Raw genomic sequence first — 22,098 nt, 5'->3', positions numbered from 1 at the left:
TATCCCCACCTTTTCCTTCAGGGTGCTCAAGGTGAATGGCCTGACAACACTTGTAGTTTAATGGTGAATTTTGGACATAATGAAGATGTAAAAAAAATGAATTATTATAAAAGATGCAGAAGGAAATGACTAACAATTGGACTCATGAAGGGGAGAAGGGAAGTCCAGGAGATTCTACGCAATCTTGTCTTTCTGTTGTGTGTTGCATATGTGATTGTAAAGCTGTAATTTGTAAAACCAAATAAATTATTTTATTTTTAAAGGTGAATCGCCTGGTTCTCTTCTTCCTCCCCACCACAACCCTGTGAGGTGGGCTAGGTGGAGGATACAGGAACTGGCCCAAGGTGACTTTCACAGCCAAGTGAGTGGGGTGGGGAGAATGACAGAATTGTAAAGTTGGGGGACCCCAGGGGTCATTCAGTCTGACCCCCTGCAAGCAGGAATCACACCTGAAGCATCCCTGACAGATGGCCACCCAGCTTCTGCTTAGAAACCTCCAATAAAAAAATGTGCCACTTTCTGAGGGAGCCTGTTGCGCTATCAAACAGCCCTTAGTGCCTGAAAGTTCTTCCTAATGTTTAGTTGGAATCTCCCTTCTATTTTAATCCACTGCTTTGGGATAGTCCCAAGAGATTGCAGTAGTAACGCAGTAAAGAGAGAGGAGTGGAGAGAGAAGGGGCAGATGGAGACCTACCACCTATCTTAGGATCCCTCATAGGGAGGCATAGGCGCCAACTACTATATCTGAGGGGGCCAGGGGGCCCCAAAGTTGATGGGCATTGCTACTCAAACGATGTGCGTGTGACACGTCTTGTAATGTGGGACAGAGCTTACCTGGCCTCCCAATATTTTATTGAAGTTGGCACCCCTGTAGCCCCCTGACCCTCGCCTCTCAAGCCTCTCAATACTATTGCCAGGCTGAGAGGCTTCCACATTTCCGGTACAGAGCAATATGAGCGATCGCCTGCTGCTGCCCTCACCTCCTCCCAACTGTGAATTTCCCAGAGGTACTGGGGTGGGCAGAGCACCATTAGTGTGGGAAACAGGACAGCAGGATATGTATGGTCTGATCCAACAGAATCCAGGAATCTGTTTGGTATTCTCTATTCACTGGGACACGGGTGGCACTGTGGGTTAAGCCACAGAGCCTAGGACTTGCTGATCAGAAGGTCAGCGGTTCAAATCCCCGCAACGGGGTGAGCTCCCGTTGCTCAGTCCCAGCTCCTGCCAACCTAGCAGTTCGAAAGCACGTCAAAGTGCAAGTAGATAAATAGGTACCACTCCGGCGGGAAGGTAAACGGCGTTTCAGTGCGCTGCTCTGGTTCGCCAGAAGTGGCTTAGTCATACTGGCCACATGACCCGGAAGCTGTACGCTGGCTCCCTCGGCCAATAAAGCGAGATGAGCGCCGCAACCCCAGAGTCGACCACGACTGGACCTAATGGTCAGGGGTCCCTTTACCTTTACCTTATCCACTGCAGCACAGGCCAGAGAGCCAAGAACAATTCTATGTACACCTTTGGTCAGGTAGAAAATATAACCACAGACACAGATCTTCAGAAGCCCTGTAATTTACAGGAGCCTTTGTCCACCTGGTACCCTCAAGATGTTTTTATCAGTCACTCCCATCAGCTGCCCTTTCCCCCCACCAGGATGATCATCCAAAACAGCTGGAGACCTTCAGCCTGGCAAAGGCCAATTTACGCCAAGACACCCAGGTGGAGAGGACTACCTTCTACAAACCCTATTACAAGTGTGCAGCTGACAGGTGTCAGCCTTGACAAGTTTTTAGACAAAATTGCCCAGCCTTAGCTAACACATGAAGAGGAAGGCAGGCTATACTTAAAATCCCCCTACCCTTGCAAAGCAGAGATAATCAGTGCTGCTTGTGTTAAAATATGATTCTTTCAAGGTCAGGTACCAGCTTTTAGTGTAAGAGGAAGCTAAGATCGATTACATCCCTACTGTTCTTCAGGACTTGAATATCCCTCATTTTTCTCCTAAGAGCAGAGTGGCCCTAGCAGAGGGCGAGCAGGAGTTGTCTTTTCACACACCTCACTTTTATTGCTCTGGAGAAAAACAAATGCAAAAAAACCAAACATCCACAAGGGAACAAGGGAGAAGAGAAGACTGACAATGTTGCCTCCCTTACTGAAAATGCCAGACACTATTCATGCAGGAGGCAGCACTCAATACAGAACCAAGTGCTGAAGATCCTGGGCAATGATATACCTGGGCATCTAACTTTGATGAGCCAGTTGCGGGAGTAAATCAAGCAGAGGATGGCCTGTGCCGTTTGCACCAACAGAATCCCAGGCCATAACAAAATGAGCCTCAAACCAGAAGCAATGCTTTTGCTTTTTATGAGAAGCCCTGCTAACAAGCTTTCTGTGGGTCAAATTCAATCCAGAGAGTCACAAGCCGACCCTTCCTTCGCCAGGCAGGCGGAACTGTTCGTCTTTTTCTGCACAACACTGTCCTGGCCTCTGTGTGGCGCTGCTACCGCTGGGAAGAGCCGTCTGCTTCGTAGCCCTCTGTTTTCATGTCGTTGAGGCCCAGCTCTTCGTTCTGCTCAAACTGCCGCTCGTAGTGCTCCACTCGCATCTCCGGGTCTTCCTCAGGAGCATAAACATTCTGCGGGCAGCAAGAGGCGGTTGTGTTATGCAGGTATACGACACAGAAACCCTTCCTGCACAGCCCACAAGGGGTAGAAGGGCACCACGGCCTGCTCCCTGTTTAGCTCATTTTAGGAAATGGATCACATGGCTTGCGCAAGGGCAAAATCTAGAGCAGGTGTACATTGAGATCAGTGACATGGAACATGCATATGGATGAGAGCTATCAGCCAGCGCAGCAGGTGGTCTGGGATGTTGAGAATTGAGTGCAACATTCTTCTGGAGAACACCAGGTGCCCCATCCCTGACTTGTATACATCTCTCTCTCTCTCTCTCTCTCTCTCTCTCTCTCTCTCTCTCTCTCTCTCATACTTTTCAAGGCATGCAAAGCTGGGCTTGAGCACAAGCATACTTGGATTCTTCGGCAATATGTTTGGAGGCACCTGGATATCCGATGTTTTTCCCAATCTCAAAACTCCCCACTTATCCTCAAAATCCAAGATGCTAAGCCAAAAAGATTACAACCTGGCTCAAGCCATTGTCAACACTGAGTGTGTTAGCAAAGGATTCTCCAGCATCAAGCCCCCAATGCACTACCGAGGCCCCTCAAGCCCCAAATTTAGGCACTTGCTCTGTTCCTCATCCTGCGTTCTGTTCCTGACATGGGTAAGGAAGGTACAGACTCCCCTGTGGTCCTATAAACATCCCTGTTGTAACCTCCACTCCTCCGGCATTACCATCCTCCACTGTCCGGAGGTCTCCAGCTCTGTCAAATGACTCTGCCCTTTCTTCCCTTGCTGTCCCGGGTGCTGAGCTGGGTCACATAACACCTGGGTTGGTGCCATCTTAGTCTGTTCTCAGCAGTGTCAATATCTTAGGCCTCTCGTCGTCACCATCATTTTGTGCTCTTTCTCCCCAAGCCCTTTGAAACTCAGCAGCCAGGCACATGCATACACCACAGCCTGTCTTTTTCAAATGGGCCATTCTCAGAACTTTCCTGTTCTCAGGAACCAACGTGGACAGAACTTGCTACAGAAATATCTGCTAAACAATCCCTTGTTTCTTCTGTCCCAAGTCCACTGTACCTGGAGGTAACTGTTCCCTGCAGGGTCATCCAGGACAAAATGTATCCTCAACTGCCCATCCACTACCTGGAGAGAAACAGAAAAGGCATTCCCATCAGAGAAGGCTTCACAGCCTCTCGTCGCAGCCAGAAAATTAGCCCAAGTACAGGAGGAGCATCAAGCCAAAGAGCCCAAATGTCCTTCTCATCATTTATTTAGCTTATATACCACTCGATATTAGCAGTCTCAGAGAGAGACCTCAGAGAATATAGTGGGTAGCTCAATGAAGGTGTCAACCCAGTATGCAGTAGCTGTGAAAGGGGCAAATTCCATGCTTGGAATCATTAGGAAAGGAACTGAAAATAAAACTGCCATTATACAAATTTATGGCGCGATCACATTTGGAATACTGTGCACAGTTCTCCACCTCAAAAAAAGACAACAGTCGTACTTTGCTTCTCGAACGTAATCGGTTCTGGAAGTCCATTTGACTCCGGAAACCATTCAAAAACCAAGGCACGGTTTCCGATTGGCTGCAGGAGCTTCGGACGTTCAGCTTCCGAAAAACGTTCACAAACCGCAACACTTACTTCCAGGTTTTTGGCATTCGGGACTCAAAACGTACAAGTATCAAGGAGTTCGAGAAGCAAGATACGACTGTATTGTAGAGTTGGAAAAGAGTAAAAAAAAGGGCAACCAAAATCATCAAAAAGAGGTGGAGAAACTCCCCTATGGGGAAAGGTTACAGAATTTAAGGTGAATAAGAGCAGACATTATAGAAATGTATAAAATTACTCATGGAATGAAGACAGTGGACAGAGAAAAAAAATCCTTCTCTCGTAACGACAGAACTTCTGGACATCCAATGAAACTAAAGAATATAACTCACACAGTAAACAGCTCACAAATATGGTTTTTAGTAGGTAAAAAAGGTAAAGGACCCCTGGACGGATAAGTTCAGTCAAAGGCAACTATTGGGTTGTGGTGCTCATCTTGCTTTTAGGCTGAGGGAGCCGGTGTTTGTCCACAGACAGCTTTCTGGGTCATGTAGCCAGCATGACTAAACTGCTTCTGGCGCACAGGACACTGACGGAAACCTATATACCTACTTGCACTGGCGTGCTTTCAAACTGCTAGGTTGGCAGGAGCTGGGACAGAGAAACAGGAGCTCACCCCGCCACAGTGATTTGAACCACCAACCTTCTGATTGGCAAGCTCAAGAGGCTCAGTGGTTTAGACTACAGCACCACCCACATCCCTTTTACTAAAAATCAGTAGGCATATATCAATAACACCATAAAATCCAGCAAAATTTAAATTTACGAACTACTGTAAAAAAAAATGTACAAAAAACCAGAATACGATAGATTGCTGAGTTAAAAGCATAAAGAGGCACCAAACCTGTTGTAGCTTCCTGCCAAATGCACAGAGTTTTTCTGCTCTGTCTGATGTTGAGCTGTCCCCCAGAGTGAATGGGTTCTTCGCCACCTGTAAGACACAACTCAGAATTTAGTCCCTATTCAAAAGCAGGTCCCCCTCCCTAAGCCAGCCAATGACTCTGCTCACATCCAGCAGATTCAGTCTTCCCATTCTGTAACATTATTCCTGTCTCCTGTCCCTCCAGAGACCAATACCTGTTGGCACCTGCTGGCAAGATCCACACCTATCTAGAGGAAGGTCATTTCTCCAGCTGAAGTGTAGCCAACAAGCCAACTCAAATTTGTTTTGAGTTCCTATTGGTTTAAGGTGTCCCCCCCCCCCTTAATTTAACAGTTTCCTTCCAATATCTTTTTTCATTAAGTGCAAGTCATTTTGTGACGGCTTTACCTTCAAAGGTGGGATATACATTTATTTTATTACAAAACTCACCAGAGTCTGGATATCCTTTAGCAATCCTTCCAGAGTCGTGAATTTCCCACCCAGGGCTCCCATTCCTAGCTCAAATTCAAGCTCTGGAATCTCCACTCTGCAGGTTTCGGACTGCGGAAGAAGGAGGACATTTCACTTAGTTTCTGGGGGCAGAAATTTGCAAGAAATGAACAATGACGGAGAAAACAGCACCACACCTTGAGGATGTCCCTCGTCATGTCTGATGGGTCAGTCACATGAAGGGTTATCTTGGTCCCCAAAGGCTCTATGGCTCCTCCAGATTTAACCTGTGGACAAGTAGGAAAACTGTAAACTGGACAGAGTTCATCCGAGGAAACATCAACCCTGCCAGACTAAAAGCCTCTCACCTCATTTGTTCTGTGCCCACAAGCATCACAGTTCGTAGCCATGATAATGACTTCTTTGAAATGAGGGATCTCTGGAGAAGGAGAAGTCAAGGAAACCAACAAACAGCAAAACTCACATTCCTGTTTTACTGATACAGATACAAGACCCACTTCTTTGCTTTGTCAGATCTCCTCATTGTCAGAATCCCAGCCCTAGAACAGCACTCCAAACCACCCTTGACACAGTTCCTCCACCACTAAAAAAAGGAATTAAGGTATGTTTGGTTGAACCGCACTCTTTGGCCAAGACCGATGCATCTGCACGCACACACTTTATTGGCCCCACATGACCGGACTGGAATGTGACATGTTCCTCGTTCACAGACTCAAAAGGATACGCACCAGCTTCATGTTTGTACTGGCCGGAGCATTACATTCAGGGCAGTTGGTGCCAAACTGCAGCACCTGGAATACAGGAGAGGGGCACAGTGGTTAGCTCAGTCAGTAGAGCATGAGACTCTTGATCTCAGATTCCTGCATTGCAAGGGGTTGGACGAGGTGACCCTTGTGGTCCTTTCCAACTCTACAGTCATATGATTCTAAGTCCCTTTCTGTAGAGTGACCCCTGCTGAGAACAGGAACCCTCCAGAGGGCGCAAGCCAGGCCTAAGCAGGCCACTGAGTGTTCCAGAAGACTCTGCTTAAACCTCAAGGGCAGTTTACTCACTTCATTCCGTAGGTCATCCACAGAGTCAGTCAAGTCCTCCTTGGATTCCTCAGCCTAAGAAAGAAGAGAGATGTTAGAATTTGTCTGTTGCACACTCTTAGGACCTGCAGCACGGCTCAAAGGTCAAGTGATCGACAACAGTGGCACATGAACTAGAACGCCATTGCCTAAATACTAAGTTACGGAGCCTTCATGAATCCACTAAGGCCAGACACCCTCTAACTCATGCTACCTCAATTCCAAGCAGAGCAGCCTGCTGAGCGGTTCTCCTGTAGTGGGTCACCACCAGGGCTTCGTCCCTCTGTGGGGCATGAGGGTTTTCCACAAAGCTGTTGCCAGAGGGGTCATCTAGGATCTGGCAAGAGAGAAAGGAAGTGGAAGGGAAGAACCATTAATAGCCTGCTTGCTTCTGCAGGGAACAGTTGGGTGCTTGCCAGGATAGGCCAGAGTTCCCCACCACAACTAAAGACAGCCCTGACCTGGTGGTACTTACAAAAGTGAAGGCTGAATCCACATCTTTCAAGCGCTTCAGCTTACAGATGAATTCCTCGATCTTCTCTGCAACGTCTGGGTGGGTTTCCTGAGTCCAGAAAGCAGAAGCAGTTGCTTATAGCCTCTATTATCCAGACCAGCTTGGAAAAAGAACTTGGGAGTCCAACACCACAGACTTAAAATCCAACACCACAGGCCACAACTCCCATCACCCCTTGCAGTCAGCAGAGCCAATGATCAGGGAGGATGAGAGTTGAAGTCCAACAACAACCGGAGAACCAAACGTTCCCCTTCCCTGCTTTACAGCAAAGAATATCAAACAAACAAGCACAGAGAAAGCTGCCTTATATCCTCTGCTTTAGGACCAAGCTCTCTGTTATTTGTCCAGCATCACTTGCTGCATGTTATTGCCAGACATATTTAACAAGTGAGTCTTTGTTTACCAAAAGGGGGGCCAGGTAAGGTGTTAGCCACCCATATTCTGGACTTCTGGGGCCTTTAACAACACTGCTAGAAATATTGAGGACCAGCTTTACTAGCTCACAGGACTGCGATAGAGCTGTCCAAACCAAAAGGGCGTTCAGTGCTTCTAGGCAGTTCTCAAGTTCTGCTTCCCGAAAGGTGACTTCTAAACCTAAAGAAGCCCAAAATTCATTTAATATACTGGCCATGCGATGAGCACTGCCATAGCACCTGCCAATGCCAGGTATCTTGTTCAATAAGCAAGAAATCATTCAGCAGCTGATGTCCCCAACACGTGCATCTTTCCCCCTGCCAGCTGACCGAAAAGCCCCATGAAATGACAGCTCAGCCCATACAGACAAGAAATGCTCCCCCACCCCCTGCGGAGCCCTTGCAAGCAGCTTACCCTACGGAATGACTGGTCCTGCTTCAATCCTTCTATGGCTCTCTCAATTAACCCTTCAATGGTGGTAAGAGCTAGTGAGAGGGAGGTAGAGAGAAAGGGCAGACACATCATTACCCAGCAGTTCAGACCCCACCAGTTATATTCTTCCACACTGGCACGCAAAAGTGACTGTTATTACTAGAAATAACGAGGTTGGCTCCTTTGCTGGCTCTCGTGGACTGATATCAGTCCACCCTGCCAGCAGCAGCCCCTCTGCAGTGAGCCAAAGACTGGGTAGAACAGGGAAGAGAGGCCCCAACTTCTGCTTTTCAAAAGGCAGCCTGGCAACACAATTCCTTCTCTGCCTTGTACCCCCATCAATTCCACTGCCCTCCCCCCACCAGCTGCCCTTAGAAAATAGAGCAGATGGAACTGGCACACTGGCAACCACTGCAGGTGCACAGAACACAGGGTGAGCTGGCATCTCCATGATTTAACCAAGGAGCACCACTACTTTGGAAAGCAGTCAGCAGCCACCAAATGGGATGGCTTTAGAAGAGGGGTAGACAAATTAACGGAGGACTCTCCGTGGCTACCTGCCGTGGTGGCTATGTGCTCTCTCCGCTCTCAGAGGCAGCAAGCCTCTGCATGCCAGTTGCCGTTGCACTCAAGTCCTGCTTATGGGCTTCCCAGAGACATCAGTTTGGCTGCTCTGAAAACAGGGTGTCTGGCCTGATCCAGCAGCCCAACAGTTAATTCTCATGTTAATCAGATCAGGAGGAACACGAGAGCAGACTCTCAGAAAGCAAGAAGCTACTTAGTGGAGATCTGGATTCTATAGGCTGACTGGGCAGGCAGCTTGACCAAGGGGCTTTCTAGCCCTCTTGTTCAAGCCAGTACAACAAATGCCTCTTCCACACATCCTTTAAAAGCCCCACAATGGAAAATGTTCCTTTTCACGCCCTCAAACAGCAGCTCCTCCTCCGGAACAGGTCGTCAGGAATGTGCTAGTAGCTCCTTGCATCCCAAAGACCAGCTGCCCCAAGACATAGTGAAACGACCATATACCCACCTCCCTTCTGAGAAAAAGCAGGGATTTCAAAGTCTAGCTCGGGTACTCTAGCTGTGGCACAGTCAGTCTTCACCACTTCCCTATTCATATCCTGGGGAGAATGATTTACAGGAGAGGTTATACCAGTCTAGAAACCCGGCAGCCCACCTGGTTGGGTGAGGACAAGGACATGCCCAAAGCACACATGAACTAAAGGGAAACACAAGCTGAGTGATAACACCTCCCCAACTAACCCAAACCAGAGCAGGGGTGGGGGAAGAGTCGGCTCCAGCCCACCCCATTCCTTCTGCCTCTTCCTAGAAGCTTGTGCCCATGTTACCATTTATTCCTGGTAACCAGAGATAAAAGGGTGACCAAAGCCAATCTTTAAATGTGCAACGGAGACAGGTGGCAGTTAGTTACCTCACAGGAAATGGCATGAAAACCCAAATGCCTCTTTCAGCTATTTGCAAACAGATGTCAGCAAAGCATCTCTTCCAAAGAGCAAGGAAGCTATTTTCCCTTCCAGTTTCAGGATTCCACTTTGGAAGAACGTTTAGAGACCGACCACTGGCCCTACATGTTTGTATGAAACCCCGCCGTGGATGTCACACATTCAAAGGTTGCCCCCCATCCAGGTACCAGTTAATTCTAAAGGACAAACTGGACCCAAGTTCCGATCCAGAGCACACACACCCATTTACTTTGCACGCATGGTTTGACTGAAAACTGTGTGGGCAAAGGAAAACAGGTCACCTGACACAATGACTTCTGGTGACAAAATTGGCCCATGGGGGTGGGGGTGGGGAGTGTGTAAGGATCTGGCTGCTGGCTGGATCCAACTCCCAAACCCTGCTAGATGCCTATGTTATGTTTTTATGCAACCTGGGGGGTCACAGGCGTTTTTGAACTCTGCACTGGAGGAGGGGTGTAAAAGGCATCTCTTTTGGAATGGTAGAGTAAGTTTATAGCACTGATTGAGTGGTTTTCTATATGTAATCTGGGTTACGGTTTCTACACTGCCTTGAGTCTTGGAAAAGTGGCTATTAAATTTTTATATAACATAAGATCACACCGAGGGACCTCAAATCTGGATTTCTTTAGTCTGATTTCTGCAACGTGACATCAGCAGCCCAGCCCACCTACAGCCACACACTGTGCTGCCTTTGTATCGTAAGAAAGTAAGCTTAATTGATTGAAAGTTTACTTCTCTGCCAATTGTGGTTTCTCAAACCAAATCAGCTTTACAGCGAATCAGTTCTGTGACGCAGTGGATCCAAACGGGCAGGGATTGTGCCAAAACCAATCTTCAAAGCTGCCAAATTTGCTTCTAAAGCAAAATCAAGGTCCTTAAGCTACCACAGGGGAATGGGAAGCAGACAAACCCACTCACCTGCTTGCTCCGCACAGTGAGCGTATAGCATACACCTTGATCCTGGATCCGGCCAGCCGACTGGATCTCTGAGTTGGTCGAGCCGCATCTATTGCAGGCGAAGGAACTGACAATGATCTCTTTGAAGAAGGGAATCCTAGTCAGCAACAACCGAGTCACCCCCTAGGTAAGGAAAAGGAAGAATAAAGGCAAACTGCAAGGGCTCAGCATCCCAAACATCTGGGCTGCTGCACAGTCACCCTTTGCACCTTTCCCCTTTACACAAAGACAGCACAACTTCCCCCTCTGCACCAAAGCTCTGTAACAGACAGGCCTTATCCCAAACAAACAGTACCTGCTCCTATAACCCCAACGATGAATGAGAGTTGTATACGATAGTCCGACTCAGAGTAGACCCACTGAAGTCAATGGGCATGACTCACTTAGGGGCACTATTTCCAATGGGCTTACTCCAAACCGAACAAAGAACAATCACCTATCACCCCCTCCCCACCCTAAATTTAATAATGATGTTTAGAAACTATATGGCACCATGGGAGGGGGTCGGGGGGGAGGACGTCCTTACTCAGAGGGCAGCCAATCGGGGGCAGGGAGGGAGGGAGAGAGGAAAAAGCAAGAGAGCAAGGCCTGAGAGGGGTCGCCCAGCACAAGAAAGGGGTTTCTCTCCAGGGGCAAGTCCTAGAAGAGGAAAAATAGGAAAGGAAGCGATGGAGGCGGCGGAGGCTGCTGCCATTTAGAAGGAAAACCTGCGTCTTAGCAACCCCCCGCGAGAACCCTCTCGTCCCCCTCTTGAGAAGCTGCCCGGTGGGGAGGACGTGTCCCGCCACCCCCGGAGGACGGTGAGGGCCCACAGTCGGGGGCGGAGAGAGAGAGAAGAGAGAGACCAGCAGAGTGAGGACTAGCATCTTGGGGAGGCTCACGTTGGAGTGACAGGCCATGCAGAGGGACTCGATCTCGGTCGGCAGCTGCTCCTCGTCCTCGGCGCTAAACGGGCGGAACAGCGCCGGGGTCGCTTCCCCGCCGCCCCGGACAGGGTCCAGGGTCCCGATGGCCGACATGTTTCCCTTAGCAGCAGCAGCAGCGAGACCCACGCACGCTTCCGGCAACCCGGAACTTCCACTCAACGCATGCGCATTCTCACCCACACCGCCCGAAAAGAGGGCACCGGCTTCGGGTGACGTCACAGGCGTCGTGTGACCGAATCAGTGCGCGGTACTCCCACGCGGGTCTCGCTGGCTCTTCCTAGGCCTCGGCGGACTCAATAAGAGGGCCAGCGGGCAGGCAGAAGTTCAACAGGGGAGAAATAAGAGGGCCAGCGGGGAGGCAGAAGTTCAACAGGGGGAGAAATAAGAGGGCCAGCGGGGAGGCAGAAGTTCAACAGGGGGAGAAATAAGAGGGCCAGCGGGGAGGCAGAAGTTCAACAGGGGGAGAAATAAGAGGGCCAGCGGAGAGGCAGAAGTTCAACGGGGAGAAATAAGAGGGCCAGCGGAGAGGCAGAAGTTCAACAGGGGGAGAAATAAGAGGGCCAGCGGGGAGGCAGAAGTTCAACAGGGGGAGAAATAAGAGGGCCAGCGGAGAGGCAGAAGTTCAACAGGGGGAGAAATAAGAGGGCCAGCGGGGAGGCAGAAGTTCAACAGGGGGAGAAATAAGAGGGCCAGCGGGGAGGCAGAAGTTCAACAGGGGGAGAAATAAGAGGGCCAGTGGGGAGGCAGAAGTTCAACAGGGGGAGAAATAAGGGGGCCAGCAGGCGGGCAGAAGTTCAACAGGGGGAGAAACCCTGGGATGGAATTTCTGTCCATGTGGACATACTGGAAAGCCAGGCTGCTAGATCCTGTTGCTGGCAGTTAGACCTCAGAAAGGGAAGCGTTCCCCTCCCAATCCAGTGGCAAAAGAACCACTTGGCCGGGTGGGGAGACAGGTCCTTGCCAAGGTCAGCCTGGCCAGGCTGCAAGCCCCTGGGAAATGAGAAGCCTCAATAGAACCTCCAGAGCCAGGAGAAGTCTATCTCTGGATACCAGTTGCTGAGGAGGAGCTGCTTGCAGGCATCCTAAAGGGTTGTTCATGTCCAGTGTGGGTGGGAACCTGAGTGCTTGGCTAGACAGGTCCACCTTGGCCTGATCCTGGAACCAAGCTCTTCCAGTTGGAGGTGTGTGTGTGTGCACATGGATGGGGTCGGTCTCTGCTTAAAGTTTAATGCCTGGACCAGAGTTTTCAGCCCTCCCTTTGCACTGTGGTAGACCACTGCAGATTCAGACAAAACAAGAGGCAGGACCAGTGGAAATGTTACTTTATTACAGACAGTCAAAAAGCCATTTACAATGCAGGACAAGGAAGCCAAGTTTGATGCAGAAAATGTATCGGCAATGCTTTGTTCACAGATTCATACCGATCAGACACACACACATTTATACACAGTCAGTGGGGGTGGAGGGAGATTGGTAAATAAGTGGTGCAAAACTACTTTGTCGCAACCAAAGCAGAGCTTGGTAAATATTTTGTGCTTAGTTTTGCAACTATTGGAAGGCAATTGAAACCTAGAAGTTCAGTTGTTTTGCAATTTTAGTCCATGTTTTCATTTAAAAAAAAATAAATTTCTATACCACCTTTCATCCAAGGATCACAAAAATGCATATAATAAGGAAACAAGAAACAATAACACTCCCCCTACGCTATTTAAAAGGCCAGATTATTTAATTAGCCAAACGCCTTGGAGAAAAGGAATGTTTTTGCCAGGCCTTTGGGCAACATGCAGTTTGACTTACTTTCCTTTGTATAAAACAAGCCCAAAGGAGGCCCTCAACCCGCTCACAGGTCCTTGTATGATCAGTGGAAACAGTTGTCCTGGCACTCTCAATTCCAACCTGATAATTGCCACCTGCCCAGATTTTAATTTGTCTGAATTAATTTTAAGATGTATTTTAATAAATTGTTGCTGTTTTTATGCATATTGTGTTGTTTTTATTATGTTAGCCACACTGATCCCAGCTGGGGAGGGTGGGATACAAATAAATTATTATTATTATTGTTATTTTTTAAAATAATTTTTATTAACTGGCCAATCACATCAAATTAAATCACATTGCATAAATTCCAAATTACAAAGCCAAATTTTTAAATTTTGTTGGGGGAACCCATACTTCAAGATCCAAAGGGGGATTCAGATCATCTTCTTATTACTGCGGTAATGTATTATTGTTATTATTAAAGATATATAATGAAGGCACCAGGCGAGCCTCCATAGAGAGAACATTCCACAAATAGGGAGCCACCACAGAAAAGGCCCATTCTCGTGTTGCTGCTCTGTGGACCTCTCATGGAGGGGACATATGAAGAAGGGCTTCAGATGATGGATGCAGTGTGCATATGAGAAGAGGTGGTCCTGGATGTATTGCGGTCCTGAGCCACTTAAGGTTTTATATGTCAAAACCAGCACTTCACATTGGACAGAAACTGATTGGAGCCAGTGCACTTGGGCCAAGTTTGGCGTTATATGCTAAAATATGCAACTTGGTCACTGAAATTTTGCATTAGACCACAGTCATAAATTGGATCTACAAACTGGAGCTGAGGATTCCACAGCCATTTCTGTATTACCTATTCCATAGGCATAGTGATTCTGCTAACATCTAAGAGAAGGAACAGTGCAGGAGAAATTATGTATTTACATAAATGGAGCACCAGAAGTGGCAAATGGTAGCAGTTTCATTCATTGTTCTCTTTCAGTCTTTCTGTCTCCTACTGAGCACAGTAGCTAAAAGTTGGGTGTCACGGGAGCTGGTTGGACCTTGTTTTAAACATGGCTAAAGTGTTTGGGCAAAGTCACCACCATGTGCTCACACGATGAACATAAGCCTTTGGAGGTTTCAGTTTTCAGTGCTTCTCTTGATGTGGCAATTTCTCTACCCATTTAGAGTGAATGCAGAAGTGAGTAAAATTTACACTGAGGAGGCACAGTGAACACAAGAGTCTGGCCTCTCATGAATAAAACATGGGATGGTAGGGTGCACACTGTACCACTTTTTTTTTTAGCCAGAGGCCCCGAAAGAGGTGAACAACATGAATGCATATTATTACAAAATATATATTTACAGCATTACTACAGTATATATATACCTAGAATAAAAGTACACTACATCAAATAGAAAACAGTGGCAGGATTTTTAATTATCAACATTGGCGGGGGGGGGGGGATAAAATGTTCCACTAAGAGGAGATCCAAGGAGGTACTCCATATCAGAAGCAGCCTCTTAACACTCTTAAAACATGAGTAAAATTAGGATGGGAGGCAGGTCTTAGTCATTCTAACAGAGGGCGGTCCAATTTTTCATACCAAGTGGGGCACGTGTGTGCTTTGAAACACAACCCATGGGTCACACACTGTCTTGCCACACAGGAGAGAGGAAGGCCAAAATTTTATATCCCCCCCTTGCCCCCCCCATGCTGCCTTCCCAAAGCTGGCTAAGAGATGCACTTTGGGACTTTGGTAAGGAGTCACAAGGGCTCTGGCAGGGTCCTAGAGCCCTCTCACCTTCCCAAAGCTGGGGAAGCATTCACTAGGCTTTGGGAAGGAGGAAGGAGGGCTTTAAGACCCTGGCAGAACCCTCACATCTCCTTCCCAAAGCCCAGCACCTTGCTTACCTGGCTTTGGGAAGGCTGGGTGGGTGTCAAATGTTACCAAGGTCCACACTTTGGACCACCCTGTCCTAGCATAACCTTCAGCAAACTCAACAGGTGAGTAAGCCCCACCCTCAGCCCCCTGGCATCCAATGATTCCTTTTCAAGTTGCAATTCGGCACAATTGTCCTTTTTATTTTGTCACCGCAAAGTACCAAGGTGAAAAAAAGTACTGAATTGCAACCAGCGTCTGGAAAGACAGAACTGCTGCTGGCATCATAAGCTGTCAGGTGATAGACAGGTGGACATGGTTTGGACACAAAAACACCATGGACCTAATTGGGATGTGTGTGATTATGCCTGCAAGGTGAAGGTTCCACACCACTGCTCTCAGGGCTGTAGCCTCCTATTTAAATGTTTACTCCCTACCAAATAATAGAGAAAAGGAGAGGGGAGAAAATACTGTTTGCCGCAAGAGATGATGTATTGAGCTTAGCTGTATCCAATAATTCTAAGGTCCTGTAATTTTGAAAAGGAGAATAAAAGAGCCACAGGAGGAGCGACGTGCCCAAAAGTCTGATGTTGCAGTCTAGGGAAACCACTACTGCTCAGAAGGCTTTGATCTCCCCCACCCCAAAAGTACCGTATTTTTTGCTCTATAAGACTCACTTTTTCCCTCCTAAAAAGTAAGGGGAAATGTGTGTGCGTCTTATGGAGCGAATGTAGGCTGTGCAGCTATCCCCGAAGCCAGAACAGCAAGAGGGATTGCTGCTTTCACTGTGCAGTGATCCCTCTTGCTGTTCTGGCTTCTGAGATTCAGAATATTTTTTTCTTGTTTTCCTCCTCCAAAAACTAGGTGCGTCTTGTGGTCTGGTGCGTCTTATAGAGCGAAAAATACGGTAGGTTATTTCAAAGAGGCCTCCACTGCCTAATTTGCCTGGGCACAAAACTTTAGTATAAGCTGCTGCTCGGCTCATTGAGACTCTGGAAAATATCCTTCCACAGGGACTCTAGCCTGGCATGCAAGTCTTCCAGTGGCGTGGAGTTTTCCTGGAACTCTTCCAAGTATGAGGGTGTGGGAGACAGCTTGGACTTCATTTCTTCCATCTCCCTGTCCATGGTCCTTGTGAAGTTGTCTATCTGAAGGATTGTACCCCTCCTGAACTCCTCAATTCTCTCCTGAACCTCCTGAGCCATATTTTCCAGGTCCACAGACAGCTGGTGGTTTTCTTGGCTTCTGTGGGAAGGATGTGCAACCCAGGTGTTGGGGTGAAAGCTCAGCTGCACCTTGAGTTGCTCTAGGTTCCTTTCAATTTGGAGATGGAGAACCTTCACGTTGCGGGTGAGCTTGCCGGAGAATTCTTGTAGATACTGACTGAGTCGCTGGCTCATATTTTTTTTTAATAAATTTTTATTAGGGGTTTTTGCAAAATAAAGTACAAAGATAAACAACCTTTCTTTTATCTCAACAGAGTTTCATGACTTCTTTGGACTTCCTCACATCTCCCGCTGCCATTTTCATCATCATAAATTTTTCCCAGCAATTTATCATCTAATTTGCAAATTTTATAACCACTTATTTAAATATAATCCTCTGTAAATTAATTTCTCTTAATCTCACTTTACATCCCATTTCAATCCGATTTTGTGGTGGCCAATTATTTATGATCAAACATCCTACTTAACTTTCCACCAAATCACAATATTTTTGTAAATAAGTCTTAAATTTCCTCCAATCTTCTTCAACCCTCTCTTCTCCCAGGTCTCGAATTCTGCCAGTCATCTCAGCCAGTTGCATATAGTCCATCAGCTGCATCTGCCATTCTTCCAGAGTGGGTAGATCTTGAGTTTTCCACTTCTTGGCGATCAGTATCCTTGCTGCTGCTGTTGCGTACAAAAAGAATGTTCGGTCCTTCTTTGGCACCATCTGGCCGACAATGCCCAGGAGGAAGGCCTCTGGTTTCTTAAGGAAGGTATACTTAAATACCTTTTTCAGCTCATTATATATCATTTCCCAGAAGACCTTCACCCTGGGACAAGTCCACCAGAGGTGAAAGAATGTTCCTTCATTTTCCTTACATTTCCAACATTTGTTGTCTGGCACATGGCATATTTTGGCTAGTTTAACTGGGGTCATGTACCACCTATATATCATTTTCATTACATTTTCCTTCAGAGCATTACATGCCGTGAAGTTCATCCCCGTGGTCCACAACCTTTCCCAATCCTCAAACATAATATTATGCCCAATATCCTGTGCCCACTTTATCATGGCCGACTTAACCATTTCATCTTGTGTATTCCATTTCAACAGCAAGTTATACATTCTTGAGAGTACTTTAGTCTTAGGTTCTAACAATTCTGTTTCCAACTTCGATTTCTCCACCTGGAATCCTAACTTTTTATCCTTTTTAAAAATTTCTTGAATCTGAGCGTAATGTAACCAGTCTCGCACTTTGTCTTTCATTTTTTCCAAACTCTGCAATTTCCAATTGTTGCCCTCTTTCTCTATTATTTCCCAATATTTCGGCCATTTGGCCTCCATATTGGGTCTTTTTCGGGCCTTAGCCTCCAGAGGTGATAGCCATCTTGGAGTTTTATTTTCCAATAGGTCTTTGTATTTTGTCCAGACATTAAACACTGCTTTCCTGACAATATGGTTCTTAAAGGCCTTATTGATCTTAACTTTGTCATACCATAAGTATGCATGCCAGCCAAATGCATTGTTAAAACCTTCTAAATCTAACACATCAGTGTCCTCTAGAAGTAGCCAGTCTTTTAGCCAGCAGAAAGCTGCGGCTTCGTAGTACAACCTTAAGTCTGGCAGGGCAAAGCCCCCTCTTTCTTTCGCATCAGTTAATATCTTAAACTTGATTCGAGTCGCTGGCTCATAACCGCAGTGTGAGGTGTTGTGCTTTTGTGGAGTTCTTCCATGGTATGGTGGATCTCAGTTGCCAACCTGTCAGCATATGGGAGGAAAATCTCCTTCACCTGGTCAATAAAGGTAGCTGCCTTTTCAGTATAAGAGGCTGTAAACTTCTGGACCGCACCTGGAGTTTCCACCAATGGAGCCCCTGCGCTTAGGTTGGGCCTGAAATGCTGGTGCAATTCTCTTGCACATTGTGAGACCTGTTCCATCAGCTGCTCTGTGAGGGGAGTCAGGCGGAGACGGAGACCTTCTAAGTTCTGGCTGATTTTTTGGTGTGCCTCATCCATATAAGGAGAAAGTTTCCTCCGGAGGCTTTCAACCTCCCTCTGGATGATCTGCCGAAGTCCATCTGCATCTTGGTAGAACTGGGGTTGGAATCCCCTGTGTACTGGGGACAACTTCTCAAGGACGTGTCCCACGTAGTTGGTGCCATCTTGGAGACTTTCCTTCATGTTTCTGAACAAAAGAGAGAATGCACACATTTGCAGAGGGGACACAGACCTGAAAACACAGTCTTGAGTCTGAGAGCCCATTACAGTGGTACCTCGGGTTACAGACACTTCAGGTTACAGACTCCGCTAGCCCAGAAATAGTACCTTGGGTTAAGAACTCTGCTTCAGGATGAGAACAGAAATCACACAGCAGCAATGGGAGGCCCCATTAGCTAAAGTGGTACCTCAGGTTAAGAATAGTTTCAGGTTAGGAACGGACCTCCAGAACAAATTAGGTTCTTAACCCGAGGTACCACTGTATTGGGATCGTACCAGTCCCAATTATTGTATCTCATTAAACAGACAAACAGGAATGCAAGTACAGTGGTACCTCGGTTCTCGAAAGTAATCTGTTCCAGAAGACTGTTCAGGTTCCAAAATGTTCTAAAAAGGTGGTCTGCAAATTTCATTGAGGAAATTGAGAAACACACAGTGGAAGCCGTTCAACTTCCAAGGTGCATTTGAAAATGGAAGCATTTACTTCTGGGTTTTCGGCGTTTGAGTTCCAAAACGTTCATCAATGGAGACGTTCGAGAACCGAGGTACCACTGTATATGTTCCACACAACACTGATTATTTCATTTCATTTATTTATTAAATTTGTATACCACCCTTCACCCACAGATGCCAGGGCAGTTCAAAACATAAAAATACAGGATTAAAAGACAAAATACATAAAAAAACAATAACCCCACCCACCCACACTGCATTTAAATCCCCTCTCGCCAAGTCACTGTCTAGCCGCCTCTGTTCCAAATATGTCCTCCTTTGCAGATGCACCAGGGGTGCCAATGTGAATAAAATATTTTGGGGGTCCAGGTAAGCCCCGCCCTGCACAATTGAATGGAAATACCCATCAACTTTGTGGTGACCCAGCCCCCTTAAATATTTTATTGTGGGGGGCAAAGCCCCCACAGTCCCTAGGAGTTGGCTCCTAGGCCAACCACATCAGCAATGATGCTGTCTCCAGCATCTCCACGTATTGAGGCTGCAGGATACCTTCCCACACCCAGGACTCCTAGTACCCATTACCTATTCCTGCATCCTTCCTAGCCGTTATATGATAGGCAGCTTCAACTTCACTGAGAAAGGATGGAATGAAGGGATGGTGGACTCTCCTTTACTTCTATGCTGCTCGGAATCCAGGCAAGCAGTCAAATTAATGATTAAATAAATACGTTGCTATGTATTAGCAAGCAGGTTTTCGTCTTGTTTTAAACGTATTTGTTGTTTTTGTGTTTTAAGCTGTTTTTAATTATCTTGAGATGGTGGTTTAGAAGGCGATTAATCAATCAATCGGGACACAGGTGGTACTGTGGGTTAAACCACAGAGCCTAGGACTTGCCGATCAGAAGGTCGGCAGTTCGAATCCCCGTGACGGGGTGAGCTCCCGTTCCTCGGTCCCTGCTCCTGCCAACCTAGCAATTTGAAAGCACGTCAAAGTGCAAGTAGATAAATAGGTACCACTCCGGCAGGAAGGTAAACTGCGTTTCCGTGCGCTGCTCTGGTTCGCCAGAAGCGGCTTAGTCATGCTGGCCACATGACCCGGAAGCTGTACGCCGGCTTCCTTGGCCAATAAAGCGAGATGTGCACCGCAACCCCAGAGTCGGCCACGACTGGACCTAATGGTCAGGGGTCCCTTTACCTTTATCTTTAATCAATCAATCATCATCGTCATGCCCTGTATGTTGATGCACTGGGGGCCCAAACAACAGTGGAAGCCTCTACCGGTGGTCAATAGGGAAGACTCCTTCCCCTTGCTAGTTAATATTAAGGGCTGGTGAACCCTCTCACCTCCCTCTTACCCCAGAACCATTTCTAGCTGTGGGCTGCAGATGCGCAGTTCCTTCTGTCACTTGAAAGGATGTTACGATGGAAAGGCAAGATATAATCTTTCAAAATAAAAACTTTAGAAGATCCTGGCTGCTGGGTCAGGCCAATGGAAGCCTATCTAGTCTAGAATCCTGCTCTCACAGTGACAGGCAAGAGGCCCCATTGGAAAACCCACAAGCAGGACCCCATTTCAAGCAATGTCCCCAGCACAGTTTCCTTAGGCCTGATCAGGGGCTAATCCTGTTGACTGCACTTGCTTTCTTCTGCCAATGCATCAGATGATCTCTCCCCATAATGGTTCCCACCCCTTCCCCATAAAATCAGGGAATGGAGGGGTGGATAGGAAAACCCACCAGTTGTGTCCTTTGTTCTGTGAGAGCCAGTGTGGTGTAATGGTTAGAGTGTCAGCCTCTAGGACCTGGGAAACCAGGGTTCAAATCCCCACTCACAGGGTTGTTGTGAGGATAAAAAAAAATAGGAAAAGGGAGAACCTACTTAGAGGAAAAGGTGGACGATAAATGTCTGAAATGAAAAAGTACATAATCGTACTGATAAGTTTAGAGTGAATCAGACTCACTTGACCCCTTGCCCTTCTTTCAGGTGCTGGGCTTGCTCCGTGCTGCCCTTGTCGTGAGTCAGTTGGCTGAAGTAATCCCAGATGTGGCTCCGCTGAAGACTGGCTGGAGAAGCTGTGCAGATGAAGCAAAAAGGACAAAAAGAAGAAAGTCTATGGAAAGCCAACTCACTTCCAACCAACAGAGTTCTCTCACATTGGTGGATTCTCATACTGAGAATGTTGCACAACAGTGCAGGCAACCAGGGAGGTCACCTCTGCAGCTCAGGGTCGTTCCTGCTCTTTAATGTCGCTGCTAAAGGGGTCTGCAGGGGGGGGGGACCCTCTGTGCCCAGGTGTCCAGAAGCTGAATCGATTTGTCACCCTGCTGGCAGCTCTGATTGGGACTTAGGACTAGAAGCAGAGCATTGCAAGCACTGTGTTAAGTCTGTAGCCCACAAACACATGCTCAGAGGTCACTGAGCTGTCCCTAACACAACCCAGAACCTCCCCACTCTCTAAATGCACCTGTATTATTATTATTATTATTATTATTATTATTATTATTATTAGGAGCCTAACCTGAAAAGGTGGCCAGCAGCAGTGCTAGGAGGACAGCTTTGATGCACATGATGAAGCGAGGATTCTGCAACAAGGCATTAAAGGGACATGTTAGCTGTGCAGCCGCAGCAAGCAAGGATCTCCGCTGTCAGACTTGGCTGAGTATGGATGATGCTCCTTCCAGGCTGTAAGTCCACCTGCATGATTATCCCTCATTTCAATTTAAAAACAGGAATTGGTTGAAGAGAAAGGTGTGCTTTGTCTGCTTAGAACCCAAAGTTCACGTGCCAGATTGTAACCACTTTTGCCTTACCTTATTCCTTCAGGTATTTTGCTCAGCTGCTCTCAGATGGTGGGATTGTTCCCCCTGTGTCCTCCTACCTGTATGCTGGGCACTGGTCTCCTCGTGGTTGGCTCCTGTAGATGCCCTGCTGCCGCACCTTTTATATATGCCAGGCAGCATTCACTGCCTTGCACACGGCTGCAGAGCCAGCCAGCCTGGCCCTCGTTCCGTGTAAACACAACACGAAGGTTGAAAGACATTGACAAAGAGATGACGTCTGCATCTGTCGTGAGCAGAGGACAGAGGGCTTACTTTGATCGGGGGAGGTGGTGGTTTCTGAGATAAGGGGGGTCTCTTTTGATCGACCCAGCTCTCTATACTTGGGGCGCAAGCAGGAATCTCCGGTGGCCTTTGCCTCCCCATCCCAGTTAT

General features: G+C 47.3%; 2 protein-coding genes across 2 annotated transcripts; both read right to left on the bottom strand.

Annotated features, from left to right (window-relative positions):
* Positions 1–2,344: 2,344 nt before the first annotated feature.
* On the bottom strand, positions 2,345–11,560 carry ZPR1 (ZPR1 zinc finger). The gene is made up of 14 exons (XM_083714078.1): positions 11,323–11,560; positions 10,403–10,564; positions 9,031–9,121; positions 7,980–8,050; positions 7,113–7,199; positions 6,852–6,974; positions 6,620–6,673; positions 6,292–6,358; positions 5,915–5,985; positions 5,744–5,833; positions 5,547–5,657; positions 5,079–5,165; positions 3,699–3,764; positions 2,345–2,632 (listed from the first exon to the last, which is right to left on the bottom strand). Exons 1-14 carry the CDS (start codon positions 11,458–11,460, stop codon positions 2,498–2,500), a joined length of 1,353 nt encoding a protein of 450 aa, XP_083570204.1. The 5' UTR covers positions 11,461–11,560; the 3' UTR covers positions 2,345–2,497.
* A 4,358-nt stretch (positions 11,561–15,918) lies between these two features.
* Positions 15,919–21,883, bottom strand: APOA5 (apolipoprotein A5). The gene is made up of 5 exons (XM_083714185.1): positions 21,697–21,883; positions 21,405–21,468; positions 20,847–20,958; positions 17,892–18,401; positions 15,919–16,391 (listed from the first exon to the last, which is right to left on the bottom strand). Exons 2-5 carry the CDS (start codon positions 21,451–21,453, stop codon positions 15,968–15,970), a joined length of 1,095 nt encoding a protein of 364 aa, XP_083570311.1. The 5' UTR covers positions 21,454–21,468; positions 21,697–21,883; the 3' UTR covers positions 15,919–15,967.
* Positions 21,884–22,098: the final 215 nt, after the last annotated feature.

Source organism: Podarcis gaigeae, assembly GCF_964106915.1.
Source record: "Podarcis gaigeae genome assembly, chromosome: 15".
In the NCBI taxonomy this organism is placed as follows: Eukaryota; Metazoa; Chordata; class Lepidosauria; order Squamata; family Lacertidae; genus Podarcis; species Podarcis gaigeae.
This window is presented reverse-complemented; position numbering and strand designations above follow the sequence as displayed.